The following is a 16022-nucleotide window of genomic DNA, read 5'->3' as shown; positions in this document are numbered from 1 at the left end:
TATTTTTCTCTTTTTATTTAACTTTGTGCTGAATACATTTTGTCAAGTTTTAAATATATATCGATACGGACTTTTGTGGATCATCCTACTTTATAATTTCTACTTTAGTACTTTCGTCATATTCCAGTACTGATACTCTTATTAAGTAGGATTGTTGGTAATCGAAACGACGATTGGTTAGATTCTTCATGAAAAATATTAAAATGGCGCTGCTTAAATCGAACGAAAAATTTTATTAAGAACGAAATTAAGAAGACGAATTTCGAAGCTATTTGATCGATCGTTCATCAAATGTAATATATTTGTTTTAATGTAACGAAGTGAATAGTTATTTTAAAAGTATTACATTAATGTAGTGTTACGCCCTTCCTCGTATAAGGGCACAATCATATTTGTACAATTTGATTGGTTACTATCCCACTCGAAAAAAAAGATGGATACGGAGAAGGTGGATGCATGACGTAAACATCATCTTTGCTATATAGGTATATACTCAATTTTATAAATGTAAGCTTTATAAATACTCTTCTCGATAAATATATCTGATCGGGCAGTGTATATGGTGACTGACAGGTGATGTCATTATTCTTACGTAGTACGTTGCTTTTAGTAAACTTGCGTTGACAGTTATCAAAGTCCGTGTGATATTGTCTTTAATTAAGCGTGCATGAAACTAAAGAACTGATTGATAAATTGCACTGAACTATAATTAACTATCATCATTAAAATATGCCGGGGTAAGCATCAGGGTTATTCTTTTTTTTTCTTTTTTTTTTTTTCTTTTTTTTTCTTTTTTTTTGAACAAATTTATAGTCGGGCGATCATTAAATATTTATTCCGTCCACCTGATCGAGCAGGTATTTTTTTCATCATAAAACTCTCTTGGATCAACTTTTTTTTGTTTCAGTTTGTAAATAATTTATCCATTATTTCGAACAATACAATGATTCTAAATAAATGATATTTGTTTATAGCGTTACAGGAATGTCGCTGGATCATATGTTCTGTTCTCGATGCCGAGAGGGCTTTGTGGCACACGAAAAGATAGTTAATTCTCATGGCGAATTATGGCATCCTCAGTGTTTCGTGTTAGTTACATATATTATGAAATATATGCATAATCAACAACATCCTTGTTATAACGACGATATTGATTTTTTTTTTTTTTTTTTTCTATTCCTATGTTATAGATGTGCACAATGCTTTCGACCATTTCCAGATGGAATTTTTTATGAATTTGAAGGCTACAAATATTGCGAGCATGATTTTCATGTTTTATTTGCACCTTGCTGCGGCAAATGTGGTATATATTTTCTTTCGTCCATTAAATTTCTAAAATTCCTTTAGATACGGTATAATGATTAATATCCTTTTAGGAGAATTTGTCATTGGTAGGGTAATAAAGGCGATGAATGCAAACTGGCATCCAGGATGTTTTCGGTGTGAAGAATGTAATGGAGAATTAGCAGATGCAGGTTTTATCAAATGCCAAGGCAGAGCTCTTTGCCATACCTGTAATGCTCGTGTAAAAGCTGGTGCTCTTGGAAAGCATATTTGTCACCAATGCCAGTATGTCTTCTATTTATTCATTTTTTATATTGTGATTTTTAAAATAAATATTAACGTGCAGTTTGTTTTTTCAAATAGTGGCGTTATTGATGATAAACCATTGCGCTTTCGTGGTGAAGTTTACCACCCATATCATTTTAATTGCACAGCATGTGGAATAGAACTTAATTCAGATGCAAGGGAAGTTCGTTCTAGGCCAGGTTATGCTGCCAATGAAATGGTAAAATAATAAATAAAGATTTTTAATGTTTTAACAATGCATATATATGTATATATATAAAAATATTATATCAACACTTATGCACTTTCATTTTTAGAATGAATTATATTGTTTGAGATGCCATGATAAAATGGGCATTCCTATTTGCGGCGCTTGTCATCGACCTATAGAAGAACGTGTTGTAACTGCCTTAGGGAAACATTGGCATGTAGAACATTTTGTATGTGCAAAATGTGAGAAGCCATTCCTTGGTCATCGCCATTATGAGAAAAAAGGTCTTGCATATTGTGAAACGCATTATCATCAACTTTTTGGAAATCTTTGCTTTGTGTGCAATCAAGTTATTTCTGGCGATGGTAAGTATAACATTTGTTAATAATTAGACACTTGAATTGAAACTCAATAAGTTATAATAAGAAATGTTAAAATCTGCAATCTTATATTTTCAGTTTTTACAGCCTTAAATAAGGCATGGTGTGTTCATCACTTTGCATGTGCGTTTTGTGATCAGAAGATGAATCAAAAAACAAAATTCTTTGAATTTGATTTAAAACCCGCATGCAAGAAATGTTATGATAAATTCCCCCAGGAACTAAAGAAGCGTATGCGACGTATGTACGATTCAAATCCCAAAAGGATACCAGCTTAATATTTTATATCAGATGGAAAAGGAAAAGAAATTCTTCATATTTTCTTAACATTTTCTTAATATTTTCCTGTCTTTAACTTCTAATCTTTACATTAAGGTGCCTTATAAAACTACAGATAAAATTTGTTATATATTGAACTATGTTATACTAATTATTAAAGGATAAATATTGACATACCATTAGACTATTTTTATTATTTATAAATATTACTTCTTGATGGTAGAACTCCGCAATTTGATATGATAATAGATTTTATTGGTTTGCCAGATTTTGTGCCACATTCTTCAATCTAATAATAAAAGTTAATATAATCTATTGCAACGCAGTTTCAGATTATATATTTAATTACCTTATGGATTACAGAAAGGTTGGATACAACTTTTCCAAATACTACTCTTCTACCATCCATTGTTTTTAATGTTTTAAATGTAAGATTAAATTTAGAATTATTTTCTTTCATATCGTTGGTTTTATACATAGAAAGTACACCAGGACCAGCATGACGCAAATTGAAATTTTCGTCTTTGAAACTATCTCCATATATGGATGTACCACCAATGCCATTAAATTTTACTACATCTCCACCTTGGCACCAATATCCAGGAACAATACGATGAATTGGAGTATTTCTATATACAGTCATAGCGTCACAATTATAAAGTAGATGAACAAAAAATAATATCTTTATATAAATAATATGTTTATTTTACCTGTAAGATAATCCATTTACTCCACGACAGAAAGCTTCAAAATTAGCACACGTTTTAGGTACGATATCTATATAGAGTTCAATCACAATTGTTCCCAGAATTTGTTTATTTTGTTGATCTTTGATCTCTAAAAAGCACCTACTTCTAACTGATTGATCTAAAGTATGAAATAGTGCTGAATCACTGAGCATACAGTAGTCCTTTTTCATACCTGGTGTTATAACAATCCCTTTTAATTTGTGGGCTTCCCTGTTTAAAAGTATAAAAGTGTGTGTGTGTATGTGTATATATATTTCAATGATTTATTAGTGTACAATATTAAGCATTTCAAATGTAATTTTTTCAATATACCTTTTTTTTTCAACATCCAATTTTCCTCTCATATATTTCCATTCTTTTATTAAATCTGCTGCAGTATATTGACTAGATGTCTGATTGATTTTTTTAAGCAATGCAAAATTTTCTTTCATAATTTTTTTATTTTCTAAATGTTGAATATCAAATTTACTTTTGTATGTAAATTTCTTTCGCCAGCAATCAACGACACCCTGCAATCAGGTGTTCTTTTATCAATATCTTATATCACTTTATTATTATTTCTGGAAAAAAATTGCTAAATAATTACTCCTAATCTAGTGATAATGTTTAAAGATTTTAATATATTCATATTTTCTTTGTCCAGTTCCCTGATCCTCCTGGCGTCGACTTCTAAACGACGTGGCTTAAAATATACTTCTACGTTAAATTTAGGAGGTTTGTTATCTATTTTTGCAACAACATTTTTCACTTTCTGCAGGTGTTCCAGATAATTCTTATAATTAAGTCGTTTTGGAGTATTATCCACCTTAAATCGACGTTAATCAACTTTAATTCGTGATAGTATATAATATATATGATAAGTAAGTGCGTCAACTCTTTTAACTTTCATACCTTTTGAAGACGTTTTTTATTTTTCAACCTTTTATTTTTATCACTTTCTTCCTTGATCTTTTTCATATTTATACGATTATAGATATGTGTGTGTGTGTGTGTATATATATATATATATATATATATATATATATATATAACTAATAATTATAATTAATGTTTAATTTCATAAAAATATTTATAATCCAACATTGATTTGTTGTACACGCGTAAATTTAAAATGCGATCGTTGATAACACTCGATATATCGAGATATGTATCGATGATACTCAAATATCTCGGTCCTCGCATCGTTTGCGATATTATCGTCGATACATCAATATCCAACTATCTAAATTATGGGGAATTGTGCATGATGAGTATGCGGGTATTAATTTTTAAGAGGTAATTATTAGTTATGATTATTTAAAAAGCTGTGATATTTGTTTAATTTGTCAATTGATAAATATGGCTGGTGTTGCGGAGAATCGCAAAAGTAAATGTCAATTGCAATCAAAAGGTTAGAAAGTACTTTTATGATTTTTTTTTTTTTTTTCAAATGTGCCTACGTGAAGTATTAAAAATGTAATAATAATAATTTTACATTTTAAGATGTCCAGGTAATGGATTGCATTGGACGTACGCAAGGAGATGGAATGGAAAATGTAGTTATGAATGAAAATGAGGCTAAGCAATCCAAGTGCCGTCTTAATGATAGTCTTATTTACTATCCAAAGAATTTAAAGCAATCTGTATCAACGGGTCCAGTTATTCCCACTGGTACTATTGTAAATCTTATTCCAAAAAATATCACAGCTACAAAGGGCAAAAGACAAATTTTAAATTCTTTAAAAACAAAGGAACCCAAATTTGTACCTTACGAACCGTACAAAGCAGCAGTTAACCCTATTGTTCCTGCTGAGAAAAAAAATAAAAAGCATTCCAAGTGGGATACAAATATTAATGTAGCAGTTACGGATGTTGCTAAATTGAAGATTAATGATACAAATGTTGAGAAAGAAAGAAATAATGAAAAAGATAAAAAGGAAGAATCTAATTGGGATAAGGAAAAGAAAATCTATGAAAGTGAAATTCAAAAGCTTAAAGAAGAGAATAGTCAATTAGAAAATCAATTAAAATTCCAAGCACAGGTATAATAATAAAATGTCTTAGGGCCATAATTTGTTTTACTTATTTTGATCAACGTAATGCATATATATATATATATATATATATATTTTACTATGTAGGTAAATGGTGAATTAAAAAATTTGCTGGTAGCAGCCGTAGGTGAAGATCTTGAAACTAAAGTTCATTTGCTTACTGAAGATAAGCTACAACTTGCTCGAGCACTTTTAAATTCTGCTCAACATCTTAGTACTCATCAAGAACAAACGGAATGGTTAGCAGGACAATGTGAAGTTTGGAGGAGTAAATTTTTAGCTAGTAGGTAATTAAAATTAAATCAACAACAATGGCATTAGAAAATTATCCGGAGAAGGAGTATCAGCGAGTAAAATAATTTTTGTAATAGTTTAATGGTAGAGGAACTTGCAAGATGGAAGGCTGCCCTTTGTCAAAGAACGACCGATCTTCAAGAATCTATAAAAAGATTACTGGAAGAACGTAAAAGTATACGCGATGCGTCACTTAAAACATATAGGTATCTATTTGAATATATTAAGTATCTGTCATTGAATACCATATGTATTAACATTATTATATTTTATTATAGAACTCTCAGTATTCTCTTAGAAAGTTTCGATCCTGTTCGAGCAGCGTCATACAAACGTCATGCACTGCCGAGTACAAATGTTATAGATTTGGCACAGGGCTCTTGTCAATTAGCAGAAATTTTAAAAGTTCAATTATTAAGTGGCATGTTGAATACAATGTCAAACAAAGATATTAATATAACTGGTTTGGAAATGCAAACATTGGCAGAAAAAAATGCAGAGCAAGTTAGTTTTTTAAAATTGAAAACGTCTTTTTAAAAATTAATTCAAAAATTAATACTTTTATATTCACAGCTACTTATGAGCCCAAATCTACTTATGTCAGGAAGACAAGATGCTGCTTGTAGCGCAGTCATGGGAGCAGCTTTTGCTATTGGGGGTCAAATTTTTATTCCACGAGATACGTCTAATATCAGTTGTTGTCCAAATTGCAGTGGTGAAGTAAAACAAATTTGAAAATAAATTATCGTAGAATCGTTATTTATAAATGATCTATGATGCTTCCGTGTTTAAATCGATCGATTATTCATAACCAGGCCTAATGATCGCTTATGAAGATATTTCAATCGATACGAATAATTACAATAAAAATTATGTGTTAAAGATAGACGACAAATAAAGTCATTAAAAATTTTTCATATATATTTCCCGTTTCATTCCAATTTTATATATTTTCAGTTTTATTTGCATAAATTAATAAATAATATAATTAGCATTTAAAACTACATGTGTGTCCATTAAAATAGTAAATATTTTTCATAATAAGATATTAAATAACTTTTAATAAGCTGCTTACACGTCGTACTCATTTATAGTTAAAATATTTATAAGCAAAGTTATTTTAAAGTTGTTTCAAAATTGCAGAGATTTATTATACGAGTATAACAAGTAATATACCCTAGAGTACTATATTGGGAATTAATCAAATTTTCATTTTTTTGAAAGTACAATATTATGCAATATAAAACTTACTAAGATCGGTAATAAATTTTTAATTCATTTCTTTTTTTTTTTTTTTTGTTTTTTTTGTTCAAACATTCTTGTGCCATAATTCATTGAAATTGTAGAAGGTAGGTCTATTGTATTGTAGAAGATAAGTTACGTACAAAATTATTTCTTAAATAATGCACATACATGTCATCTCATATCACAAATTAATACCTTGGAGCATTACCTCTCTCTTTCTCTCTCTCTCTCTCTCTCTCTCTCTCTCTCTCTCTCTCTCTCACGCACACAAATACTTATTATGTGTGTTAATTCGTATATATACGATAGAACCAGTTACCTGCATGAGACGACGGCCCATACACACACTCCATTAGAACATTTTATTTAACATTTTTTTTATAAATCGTTTTATCATACTTGCTTTATAATTAGAAAACAAATGCAATAAATTGTTGAACATGCAGCTATTTGTCATTTCTTTTAAATATTTAGTAAAACAATTATTATTATTATTATTATTATTATTATTATTATTATTATTATTATTATTATTATTATTATTATTAAATCAACCAGAACAAAATAGATAACATATATTAGCTTTAAAGCCAACTTAGACTTGGCACTTGATAAAATAATAGTGTAATGTCTTTTCTTGCTTGACAATGCTGCACTTGATTGCGCTTCATGGTAATATGATAATTATAATTTGTTATAAAAACATGTAAATAATTGAATCGAAAATCTTTTTAAATTAATTTATATAGACGCCGCAGTAGATATTCGTATTTGATTCGTTAAATACATTCGTAAAATTGTCCTACACAGTGGTGATTTGCCTAAGTTGTTGTTGATCGATATGTACCCGATCATTAATGAAAGTTCACACATTGAAAATAAATTATATTTTAAAGTTCTTGATGTATTTCCTCTTGATCTCGTTCATTGTTCGTTTTTGTATTATCATTTTCTGGCAAAATTAACGTATCCTCTGTTACCCCTTCTGTATTTGATTGTTCTGACTGAATATCAACATCGGGAACGGCCGTTGATTCCACGTCTGGCAATTGTGTTGCATTTAATGCTTGATCAGTTTTATTTTCCGTGTGATTCGTTGTTTCTGGCTTTGGTCTCCAGATTTTTGCCTTATTTACAAGATATTTAACTTCTCTATCGAGTAGTGCCATTTTGTTTGCAATATCGCGAACTTTATATTTCACCGGCTCGTATAAAGGTGTTTCGGCAAATGACTTTACAATTGTATCATAATATTCCTAGATAAATGAACGTATAAATGAACATATAAATTCGTAAAATAATCATTGACAAAGAAACGAAGAAGATATTATTGTTGCGATTATACATACCTTTGTCTCGTTGATCACTTTTTCCAATGTTTCAATCTCTATTTGTGTAAAAATGTCATTAGTTAGACTTAAGTTACGCATATTCTGCAAAAATATTGTACTTCCGTTCAACATAGACACCACCCCTTTCAGAACTTCCGGCCGTTCTTTATGTTCATAAACTCTTTCATATACATCATTTGTCAACTTTTGTAATGACATTAACTTTTCTTCATATATTTCTGCAGTTGCATCAAAACCATCTTCATACAGCCATTCAGAAATTTCTGTACATGCTTTTAATATTTTCCCTGCTTCTCCAGAAGTTGCTGCTGCAGCATAATCCTCCGTTTCTAATTTTTGTTGTGCGTCGATCACAAATGATTCAAGATTATTTAAAGCTGTCTCGCGTCGTGCTTTTTCTCGGTCATGTTGATCGAGGTAATGTATCCTGTAAAAATAAGTACCATTGTTCTAAACTCTGAATACGAATAATACACTCGTAACATTAATATTAAATTTAATTATAGAAATATTGTTTTTGATAATTACTTTTCAACCGATTTAGAAAATTTCTTTTCATCTAATGTCTTTGAACCTAATTTGATCTCTTCTGCTTTAATAGGTTCCTTTATCGTTACTGTAATAGGCTTCTTTTCCTTCTCAGTTTTCTCTGTCTTGTTCCCTGTCTTGTCTTCATTTAACTTGGTCTGATTTTTACTCTGAGATTCTGTCTCTTTGTGACCATCTGGATAATCATGCTCTTCGTGTATACCCCCCTTAATATCTTCTTTTGTTGATTCTTCATTTTTCTCAATTCTCTCTTTATTGTCAGAACCTGGATGGGAATAAGGATGAACATGTTAAAAAGCTTGGATGATATTCGTATCATCATTTTTTGCAGAGTCCTTAAACACAGACCAGCAAAGAGTTTACTAATAGTTGAGCCAAGCATTGAAAATGTACCCTCTTCTTCTTCAGCACTGGTTCCTGTTTTTTCTGACACCAATTCTACATTTACTAAATTAAGTAAACCACTTTCATCCATATTGAAATGAGCTTTTATTCCTTTACTTTCAGCTCCTTCTTTAGCATGCTTTTCTAAAGCTTCAGCCACACCTGTTAATTTTATAGTTGATAAGTTCAAATTTCCGACGGCACTGTAATCATATAAACAAGAATTTTTCTTTAATAATAATTCCTCCTTAAAACCCTCATGTTAAACGTTTAAATAAATTTTAAAAGGAAAAAAAAAGAAAAAAAAAAAAATACACATCATGTGGATTATGTATATGTACTTACTTCATTTCGTTAACGGGTAAATAATCTAACTCAGCGTAGTTTACATGAAATTCGAAATCTTCAGTATGTTTGTTAAATGTAATAATCTTCTTTTGCGGATAAGCATTCATTTTATTAAAAAGAGTTCTTCTAACCTGTAGACAATGTGCGTGCATGTGCGTGTGTATGATTAGATTGGAATATTCAGAAACAGAAATAAAAATGATGAATTTTTGATTTATTACCTGTTTTATTCTGCCATCGGCATTTCTATCGAATACAATTTGAATAGGAAACAAAACCGCATCTTTTGTTATAAATTTTGTCACTTTAAAACCTTGACTGAGATCTGCCGCCTTATAAACGGCTCCTAATGCAGCGGATTCATCGGTATTCATGTTTTTGGATAAATCCGTTTTTACATAGTCCATCAATTTTTCTTGTATTTTTGGCATACGTGTACCAGCTCCCACCAAAACTACTTGAGATATTACATCCATTGTCAATGCTGAAATAATGTACAATATTGTTTTTATATATAATGAATACCTGTTAGAGGCTTATCAATAAAATTTGTCAATGAAACGAATAATGTTAGCCGTTTACATATTCAATAAAATTTACCTGAAGTTTCTAGGGCATTTTTTATAGGATTTGACACACGTTCAAATAAATCAGAACAAATATTTTCCAATGTTTCTCTGGTGACTTGTAATCGAAAATCATAATCGTCTATCAAGCCCTCAATTTGTGCAAAATGATCGGCATTGGCACTAAGTACATTTTTAACGCGTCCAGCTTCTTTGAAGAGTTTTGCCATTGCTCTTGGACTATTGAATATTGAATTTGGAGTTTTATTTAAAGCGTCAAACTCTTTCGCCAAATAGTTTTGCAATCTGATCTGCATTTCTAATCCTCCAAGGGTACGATCATACCCTACACCCAATATGTTAACATGAGGATTAGTTTCAACAAATCCTTTTTCCTTTGTTTTAACATTTTGATAACTGACCACTGTTGCCGTTGTACTGCTGGCTCCCATATCATAAAACATTACGTATTGAGCAGAATCATTAATTTCCTTTCTACGAAATATACCATAATTCAATGCGACTGCGGTATAGTCATTGATAAGTTGTAATACTTTGATTTCTGCAAGTTCAGCCGCTTGTAACAAAGCTCTTCTTTCAGCTTGATTGAAATATCCTGGTACGGTGATCACTGCTTCATTAATTTTTTGTCCGGCAGAAATTTCTGCAAATTCTTTTCCTCTGTGAAGTATCTGTGCAAGTAATTCCTCTGGCGTATGAGTAATATTTTCATAGAGTTTGAATGCTATTGTCTGGCGTTCATCGTCAGCTATAATATCATGATAAGGAAATCTCTTGGAATAGAGTTTAACCATTGGATTATCTATAGATTTTCCTAAAAGATCTAATATATAAGAGAAAGAGTTTTGTGGAAATCTAAGTCCTACAATTTGTGCATCTTCGCCAAATGTCCGTTCTCCATCTCGAAATGATATTGTAACGGGTGTTTTTCTTTTTGACTCTTTATTCAGAGCTATTTCCATAGGTACACCTGGCTACAAAAATAATCAAGATATTAAATAATTCAATTCTTAAATTGTATCAAATAATATATTTCTAAAATATCTATTAAATATGTTAGAATTAATTATTAAAGATATGAGTGTAGTAACGTATTAATTAATTAATTTAACGTACCGAAACGATAGCAACTTTCATCCATTCGCTGCCAATATCAATGCTCATGACAGCTATTTCTTCACTTTGACCAATAAAAGCAGCAATTATGACTAGAAATAGCGTTATTCCTGACATCCTTACACATGTGATTTCCATCTATGTGCAATATAAAAAAATATAAAATTACTAAAGAATCTTTGTTAACATTAACCACGAAGTACCGACGTATATGAGCACGAGGAAAACTGCTTTGCTATTAAATTTGGTTATGACTACCGGCAGGCTAAAACAGCATCTGAACTAGAAATGTTACGTCCTAGAACTACCTTCTTACTTTTTATTTTTTTTTGTTCTTAAGAAAATTTTATACAAAAAAAAGAAGAAACGTTATTTTTATATCATTAGGAACGCACAAATCTTGAGAACATCACAAACGTTAATTAACAACAAACGTTTTAAACTAACAAAAAACAACGCACTCGCGAGTTTTCGCGATAGCTGCATGGACCATGTGTTTGTGTGGCATGATACCATTGGTTAAAGGCTCTTTGAAGTTGATATTCTATTGGGCCGCGTTGTCAAATCAAAACTGATTAGGCGCGATAAGAAATGACGAGTGAAATTTAAAAAATAAAGTCTTGGGCTATCAGAAACGAGCTAGGGCGTTTTTTTCTCTTTTATAAATTTATAGATGTCTCAATATATATTGCATATCAAAGTGTATAAATCGATGAAAATAATGGGAAAAAAGAAAAGTTAGATAATTCACATGTATACACACACACACACACACACCCACATTTATAATTCTGGATTAAAGAAATTCATGGCATGCTTTAGGACACATAGAGAGAGAAAAAAAAAAATTAGATTAAATTGCGCAAATACAAATTATTAACGTCGTTATGAAAGTATTTATTATTTACATAAAATGAAATATAAATTAATAAGATCATTATTAGAAAAAACAAACATTCAGATTGCAATTCCAGACAACTTAGTAATTATTATTATTAAATTTAGAGGAGACCGCACAGAGCAGGTAAAAATAATCTGTGCAATATTGGAACTCTATAATCTTCTTATGTTTTACAATTACATAACACTTTTATATTATTAAAATGGTTACAAAAATCTATCAGGATATATCTTTACATTTAATTGTGTGCACACTAGCGTGTGCACTTCAATGTAATTATTTATAAATAAAAAAATGATAACGCTTTTATATTTACTTAAATATTATGTGAAACATTAAGATCGTTTAATTATTCTTTATAATATCTTTGGATTGCAATTTTCAATGTATATGCTGTTAATGATATTATTATCATATGACTATATATGCAAAACTTTACATAGAAGCAAATAATTGTCAATTCTATAATATTTTTCAATATTCTAATCGATGAGTATTTATGAGATTTAAATCAATTCAAATAAAGTTGAAATATTTATATACTACCACATTTGCTACTATATTTTGAAAATATAAGTATATTAATATTTATAAGCAATCCTTTGTGTAACTTTTGTAGAATTTTATAAAAATAACTCCGCTAATACTGATCTTCGGTTCGACCAAATTTATATGTCATAGATCCCAAGAATATAAATACATTTTGTAAGAATAATCCTATTCCAGGCCAGTAATGTCCAGCACCTAAAAAATATTTATTTTAGATAAAAAGCTTATGTATAAGCTTTTTTTCTATTATTATTTACTTAGAGCTACGAAATCTGCAAATAAGATCCAACAGGCTGCAATAACTGCCGCGAAGCCTATGACAAAGCCAACGAATAACCAACTTCTTGCTCCCCTGACACCTAGACGTCCGCCATTATAATCATCTCCTCTTATTTGAGCATTCGACACAGAGTTGACCCTGTATTAAAAACAATTTATATTTCATATTTCGTTGTAGGAGTCCAATTATAAGAGTCTATTTTACCAATAATAATTATTTTTGATAACAGATTTTCTGTTTCGTTACTCTTAATCAATTTAGTCGAACTTACATAAATAAAGATATTGTACCAAATATTCCACAAACGTGATAAGCAGTTACCATCTCTGCAGGATACTTTGCATGTGCGTCTATTATAAACCACCATCCTACAAAAAACTGCAACAATATTTGATGGATAATAAATAAGCAATCAATATGAAATAAATTGGTATTATACCAATAAAAGAAAAAAAAAAAAAAAAAAAAAAAAAGAGAAAGAAAAATAAACATATAGCGAATAGTTAAAAAAAAATGTCACATTTCCCAGTAATAATTAAAAATTATTAAGTTTACCAATGTACTAGCCAACATCGATACTAATGCATTTCGTTTTTCAACTCCCTCAAACCACACGCACGTTGGAATTTGTACATTTTCTAGGCACGATGTCATTTTTTTCGACTCTTGTTTACTCGACGTAGAACTTTATTCTGACGAGTAATAACTAACCTAAAGTGACATATCAACAAGGATTAAAGGTAATAGCAAAAAGTTTCTCAAGCTATAAACAATAAATGATCAAGAAAAGAAATACGACATCTGCTTTTACGATTCTTCTAAACATACGCCACCTATTTTTATTGCATTTTTTTTTTTTTTTTTTTTTTGAAATAAACTTCAGGGAATAAACCGTTTAGAAAATGATAGACGATGGTAAGCTTGAATTGTAAATCACTGGAAGAACAAACTTCATTGTTTTCAACGATCTTCTTTCTGAATAAGTACAAATGCATATATATAGAGATGTATACGATATATGGAAGTTAGGAATATTATAGCAAGATCGTGACATGTGAAGATTATAAGATCATTTGATGCTCGGAATAATGAGTGCGAGTTTAACGAAAATGACATTTCGTTCGATAATTAAATCATTATTCAGGAAAACAGTACCTATTATGGTATAAATTATTTATTTTGTAATGATTATTATTAAGATATTTTTTATTACATATGCAATATTAATAACACTTCTTTTTTTTTACATACACAGTGCTTAAGCTCATTCTTTGTCAAATGTTCATCGCAAAATGAATCAAAAATTACGGAAGAATATAAATTAAAGTTACCGGATGTAAATACCTTGACATATAATTATATGATAAATCAGTCAACTTTAAATGCAGTGAATAATGCTTCTGAACTTTTAACCATTATATATACAGCCATAGAAGCTGCAAGTGTAGAGTACAGGTGAGCATAATGATAAGTCGCATAACGTGATGTGTTTATATAGTATAATAATATCTAGAAAAGTTTTCTTTCAGGACGTTATTAATAAAATTAATAAATCTTCACAAAGATAGTATAGAAAATGAATTTGCCGATTTGCATGGGGATGCAATAGTTCAAATTAGAGGAGAAACACAGGATAAAAAAGAAACGCTGATAGTAAGATGTTTAAATTTATTTAATAAATACTTTGCACTTAATTATGATCATATTTTATAAGTTCTTTTTATTGTTTTATCTTTTAGCAACTTATTAGTTTTATGCAGCTTGTACGTAAAATGGCTGATTCAACTACCGATATATGTTACACATATGGAATGAATAGCTTATGTTCTACCCTCAGTCAAAGAATACATGATGCAATTAAAAATGTAGAAAAAGAGATATATAATAATCAAGAATTAGAAAAGGAATATTTTTATATACAGCAGGAATGTATAATAAATACTAAGGAATCATGAAAAATATAAATAACTTGTCGGAGGAATATTCCTATGAAGATAAAAATTGTAAAATTATATTATTATATAATTGAAAAAAGTATATCTATAATGTGGAAGATAGAGAAATAATGGGGTATGATTTTACTGTATTATTGTAATAATGATAATAACGCATTATTTACATGAAATTTGAAAAGAATTATTCAAACATCTAAGTGAATTGTCACAATGTGTCGACCAGGTACCATTACTAATCCAAGAGCTCTTGCTTCTGTGTGATCTTCAGATAAAAATTCTATACATGATCCCAAAATTACATTAGCATCTCGATCGGTGCAGAGAAATGCACCTGTTAATACTCTACCATCTGTCATTTTAATTCGCAAATGTCGATTCAGCCATCCCCTTAATTTTTGTTTTGCAGGTGATTCCTCGCAATCTAAAGTCTAATAATTTTACGAATTAATCACAATAGATATGTCCAAATAACGAAATATTATGAAACTTAACAATATATAGATTATTAATTAATTAATTAATTTATTTATTTGCATAATTAACTACCTCTCCATTTCCATGAACATACTCTTCTTTTGACATATTTATGCAACTGTATTCCTTCTTTCACGTTACAATAGTTATTTTACTAAATTATAATATTAAATAACATCAGATATTTACCAATTTTCCCAAATTAGATCATAGGTCGTGATTTTGACAATATCATATTTTGCTTTAGCCAAAAGAAACTATAATATGTGAAAGGACATGCGTTCACGATTAACTCGAAATCATTTTCTCGAAATTGAACAATCACAAGTTTATACCTAACTTCAGTATGAAAAAATGGTCAACCTGATTAGTTTCTTTTCGAATTAATAATTCGTATTAGTAATTTCTACGATCTTAATTATAATCTCATTTAAATCATTTATTTATTTAACAAATTTTAATGATACTATTTTACTGAAATGTATTTTTCATTCAAATGAAAATAATAGACTATTGAAAATATATCGTTTAAAGCTGTTCACCACTTTTCGCTTCGTAGTGTATGCGACTTCAGCGACAGGTACGAGTAAATTGTGAACTACAAGTGCAATAGGGAAACACTGTCCCCACTGTACACCTAATACATCACTGTTAAGTTCATTATAGTTTAAATGATTTAAACATTTTATCTAATCTATAATATTCACTCTCGAAGAGGACGCTGCTATACGAGCTTTTTTTTCTTTTTTTTTTTTTTTTCCCACGAA

General features: G+C 29.7%; 7 protein-coding genes across 15 annotated transcripts; 3 read left to right on the top strand and 4 right to left on the bottom strand.

Annotated features, from left to right (window-relative positions):
• Positions 1-32: 32 nt before the first annotated feature.
• Positions 33-2621, top strand: LOC124422617 (LIM and senescent cell antigen-like-containing domain protein 1). Of its 4 annotated transcripts, none has more exons than XM_046959325.1 (7): positions 33-573; positions 975-1088; positions 1191-1303; positions 1377-1569; positions 1648-1789; positions 1887-2145; positions 2239-2621. In XM_046959325.1, exons 1-7 carry the CDS (start codon positions 560-562, stop codon positions 2436-2438), a joined length of 1035 nt encoding a protein of 344 aa, XP_046815281.1. In that variant the 5' UTR covers positions 33-559; the 3' UTR covers positions 2439-2621. The 4 variants fall into 4 exon arrangements, with proteins under 4 accessions (XP_046815281.1, XP_046815284.1, XP_046815285.1 ...); XM_046959328.1 differs by having other exon boundaries at positions 34-485; XM_046959329.1 differs by having other exon boundaries at positions 565-595.
• On the bottom strand, positions 2616-4095 carry LOC124422618 (peptidyl-prolyl cis-trans isomerase-like). The gene is made up of 5 exons (XM_046959330.1): positions 3775-4095; positions 3501-3697; positions 3150-3398; positions 2789-3068; positions 2616-2728 (listed from the first exon to the last, which is right to left on the bottom strand). The coding sequence occupies exons 1-5, from the start codon at positions 3814-3816 to the stop codon at positions 2633-2635; spliced, it is 864 nt and encodes a 287-aa protein (XP_046815286.1). The 5' UTR covers positions 3817-4095; the 3' UTR covers positions 2616-2632.
• Positions 4096-4359: 264 nt separating this feature from the next.
• LOC124422718 (golgin-45) lies at positions 4360-6436 on the top strand. Of its 2 annotated transcripts, none has more exons than XM_046959555.1 (6): positions 4360-4463; positions 4671-5209; positions 5309-5508; positions 5593-5721; positions 5794-6019; positions 6089-6436. In XM_046959555.1, the coding sequence occupies exons 2-6, from the start codon at positions 4682-4684 to the stop codon at positions 6248-6250; spliced, it is 1245 nt and encodes a 414-aa protein (XP_046815511.1). In that variant the 5' UTR covers positions 4360-4463; positions 4671-4681; the 3' UTR covers positions 6251-6436. The 2 variants fall into 2 exon arrangements, with proteins under 2 accessions (XP_046815511.1, XP_046815510.1); XM_046959554.1 differs by having other exon boundaries at positions 4373-4578.
• Positions 6437-6546: 110 nt separating this feature from the next.
• On the bottom strand, positions 6547-11592 carry LOC124422716 (hypoxia up-regulated protein 1). Of its 3 annotated transcripts, none has more exons than XM_046959551.1 (9): positions 11355-11592; positions 11097-11234; positions 9994-10954; positions 9615-9877; positions 9391-9524; positions 9010-9248; positions 8641-8926; positions 8110-8539; positions 6547-8016 (listed from the first exon to the last, which is right to left on the bottom strand). In XM_046959551.1, exons 2-9 carry the CDS (start codon positions 11232-11234, stop codon positions 7651-7653), a joined length of 2817 nt encoding a protein of 938 aa, XP_046815507.1. In that variant the 5' UTR covers positions 11355-11592; the 3' UTR covers positions 6547-7650. The 3 variants fall into 3 exon arrangements, with proteins under 3 accessions (XP_046815507.1, XP_046815508.1, XP_046815509.1); XM_046959552.1 differs by having other exon boundaries at positions 11413-11592; XM_046959553.1 differs by having other exon boundaries at positions 9055-9248; positions 11097-11592.
• Positions 11593-12134: 542 nt separating this feature from the next.
• LOC124422882 (transmembrane protein 50A) lies at positions 12135-13521 on the bottom strand. Its single transcript, XM_046959833.1, has 4 exons — positions 13382-13521; positions 13098-13204; positions 12804-12964; positions 12135-12741 (listed from the first exon to the last, which is right to left on the bottom strand). The coding sequence occupies exons 1-4, from the start codon at positions 13478-13480 to the stop codon at positions 12638-12640; spliced, it is 471 nt and encodes a 156-aa protein (XP_046815789.1). The 5' UTR covers positions 13481-13521; the 3' UTR covers positions 12135-12637.
• LOC124422881 lies at positions 13435-14810 on the top strand. 2 transcript variants are annotated; one of them, XM_046959832.1, is made up of 5 exons: positions 13435-13566; positions 13710-13989; positions 14082-14281; positions 14356-14479; positions 14566-14810. In XM_046959832.1, the coding sequence occupies exons 2-5, from the start codon at positions 13903-13905 to the stop codon at positions 14779-14781; spliced, it is 627 nt and encodes a 208-aa protein (XP_046815788.1). In that variant the 5' UTR covers positions 13435-13566; positions 13710-13902; the 3' UTR covers positions 14782-14810. The 2 variants fall into 2 exon arrangements, 1 of the variants encoding a protein (XP_046815788.1); XR_006941938.1 differs by lacking the exon at positions 13435-13566 and having other exon boundaries at positions 14345-14479.
• A 79-nt stretch (positions 14811-14889) lies between these two features.
• Positions 14890-15860, bottom strand: LOC124422878 (N-alpha-acetyltransferase 38, NatC auxiliary subunit). 2 transcript variants are annotated; one of them, XM_046959831.1, is made up of 3 exons: positions 15591-15860; positions 15328-15512; positions 14890-15209 (listed from the first exon to the last, which is right to left on the bottom strand). In XM_046959831.1, the coding sequence occupies exons 2-3, from the start codon at positions 15361-15363 to the stop codon at positions 14967-14969; spliced, it is 279 nt and encodes a 92-aa protein (XP_046815787.1). In that variant the 5' UTR covers positions 15364-15512; positions 15591-15860; the 3' UTR covers positions 14890-14966. The 2 variants fall into 2 exon arrangements, with proteins under 2 accessions (XP_046815787.1, XP_046815786.1); XM_046959830.1 differs by having other exon boundaries at positions 15328-15860.
• Positions 15861-16022: the final 162 nt, after the last annotated feature.

The sequence above is a fragment of the Vespa crabro genome, chromosome 3 (assembly GCF_910589235.1).
Source record: "Vespa crabro chromosome 3, iyVesCrab1.2, whole genome shotgun sequence".
Taxonomy (NCBI): Eukaryota; Metazoa; Arthropoda; class Insecta; order Hymenoptera; family Vespidae; genus Vespa; species Vespa crabro.
The sequence above is the reverse complement of the archived record's forward strand: the minus strand, read 5'-3'. Positions and strand labels throughout refer to the sequence as shown.

What these genes read in the sequence shown, in the direction of transcription:
- LOC124422617 (XM_046959325.1), top strand. An exon ending in ACCTTGCTGCGGCAAATGTG is followed by an intron (nt 1,304 to 1,376) that starts GTATATATTTTC and finishes ATATCCTTTTAG; the next exon opens with GAGAATTTGTCATTGGTAGG. An exon ending in GTTATGCTGCCAATGAAATG is followed by an intron (nt 1,790 to 1,886) that starts GTAAAATAATAA and finishes TTTCATTTTTAG; the next exon opens with AATGAATTATATTGTTTGAG.
- LOC124422618 (XM_046959330.1), bottom strand. Translation starts at nt 3,816, where the DNA reads ATGAATATATTAAAATCTTTAAACATTATCACTAGATTAGGA. An exon ending in ACATTATCACTAGATTAGGA is followed by an intron (nt 3,698 to 3,774) that starts GTAATTATTTAG and finishes ACCTGATTGCAG; the next exon opens with GGTGTCGTTGATTGCTGGCG. An exon ending in TTGGATGTTGAAAAAAAAAG is followed by an intron (nt 3,399 to 3,500) that starts GTATATTGAAAA and finishes ACTTTTAAACAG; the next exon opens with GGAAGCCCACAAATTAAAAG.
- LOC124422718 (XM_046959554.1), top strand. Translation starts at nt 4,527, where the DNA reads ATGGCTGGTGTTGCGGAGAATCGCAAAAGTAAATGTCAATTGCAATCA. An exon ending in AATTAAAATTCCAAGCACAG is followed by an intron (nt 5,210 to 5,308) that starts GTATAATAATAA and finishes TTTACTATGTAG; the next exon opens with GTAAATGGTGAATTAAAAAA. An exon ending in AGTAAATTTTTAGCTAGTAG is followed by an intron (nt 5,509 to 5,592) that starts GTAATTAAAATT and finishes TTTTTGTAATAG; the next exon opens with TTTAATGGTAGAGGAACTTG.
- LOC124422716 (XM_046959551.1), bottom strand. Translation starts at nt 11,234, where the DNA reads ATGGAAATCACATGTGTAAGGATGTCAGGAATAACGCTATTTCTAGTC. An exon ending in AAATGCCCTAGAAACTTCAG is followed by an intron (nt 9,878 to 9,993) that starts GTAAATTTTATT and finishes ACATTATTTCAG; the next exon opens with CATTGACAATGGATGTAATA. An exon ending in CCGATGGCAGAATAAAACAG is followed by an intron (nt 9,525 to 9,614) that starts GTAATAAATCAA and finishes CATTGTCTACAG; the next exon opens with GTTAGAAGAACTCTTTTTAA.
- LOC124422882 (XM_046959833.1), bottom strand. Translation starts at nt 13,480, where the DNA reads ATGACATCGTGCCTAGAAAATGTACAAATTCCAACGTGCGTGTGGTTT. An exon ending in CGATGTTGGCTAGTACATTG is followed by an intron (nt 13,205 to 13,381) that starts GTAAACTTAATA and finishes ATATTGTTGCAG; the next exon opens with TTTTTTGTAGGATGGTGGTT. An exon ending in GGTACAATATCTTTATTTAT is followed by an intron (nt 12,965 to 13,097) that starts GTAAGTTCGACT and finishes TTTTTAATACAG; the next exon opens with GGTCAACTCTGTGTCGAATG.
- LOC124422881 (XM_046959832.1), top strand. Translation starts at nt 13,903, where the DNA reads ATGCTCGGAATAATGAGTGCGAGTTTAACGAAAATGACATTTCGTTCG. An exon ending in GGAAAACAGTACCTATTATG is followed by an intron (nt 13,990 to 14,081) that starts GTATAAATTATT and finishes TTACATACACAG; the next exon opens with TGCTTAAGCTCATTCTTTGT. An exon ending in ATAAAAAAGAAACGCTGATA is followed by an intron (nt 14,480 to 14,565) that starts GTAAGATGTTTA and finishes TTTATCTTTTAG; the next exon opens with CAACTTATTAGTTTTATGCA.
- LOC124422878 (XM_046959830.1), bottom strand. Translation starts at nt 15,363, where the DNA reads ATGTCAAAAGAAGAGTATGTTCATGGAAATGGAGAG. An exon ending in ATGTTCATGGAAATGGAGAG is followed by an intron (nt 15,210 to 15,327) that starts GTAGTTAATTAT and finishes TAAAATTATTAG; the next exon opens with ACTTTAGATTGCGAGGAATC.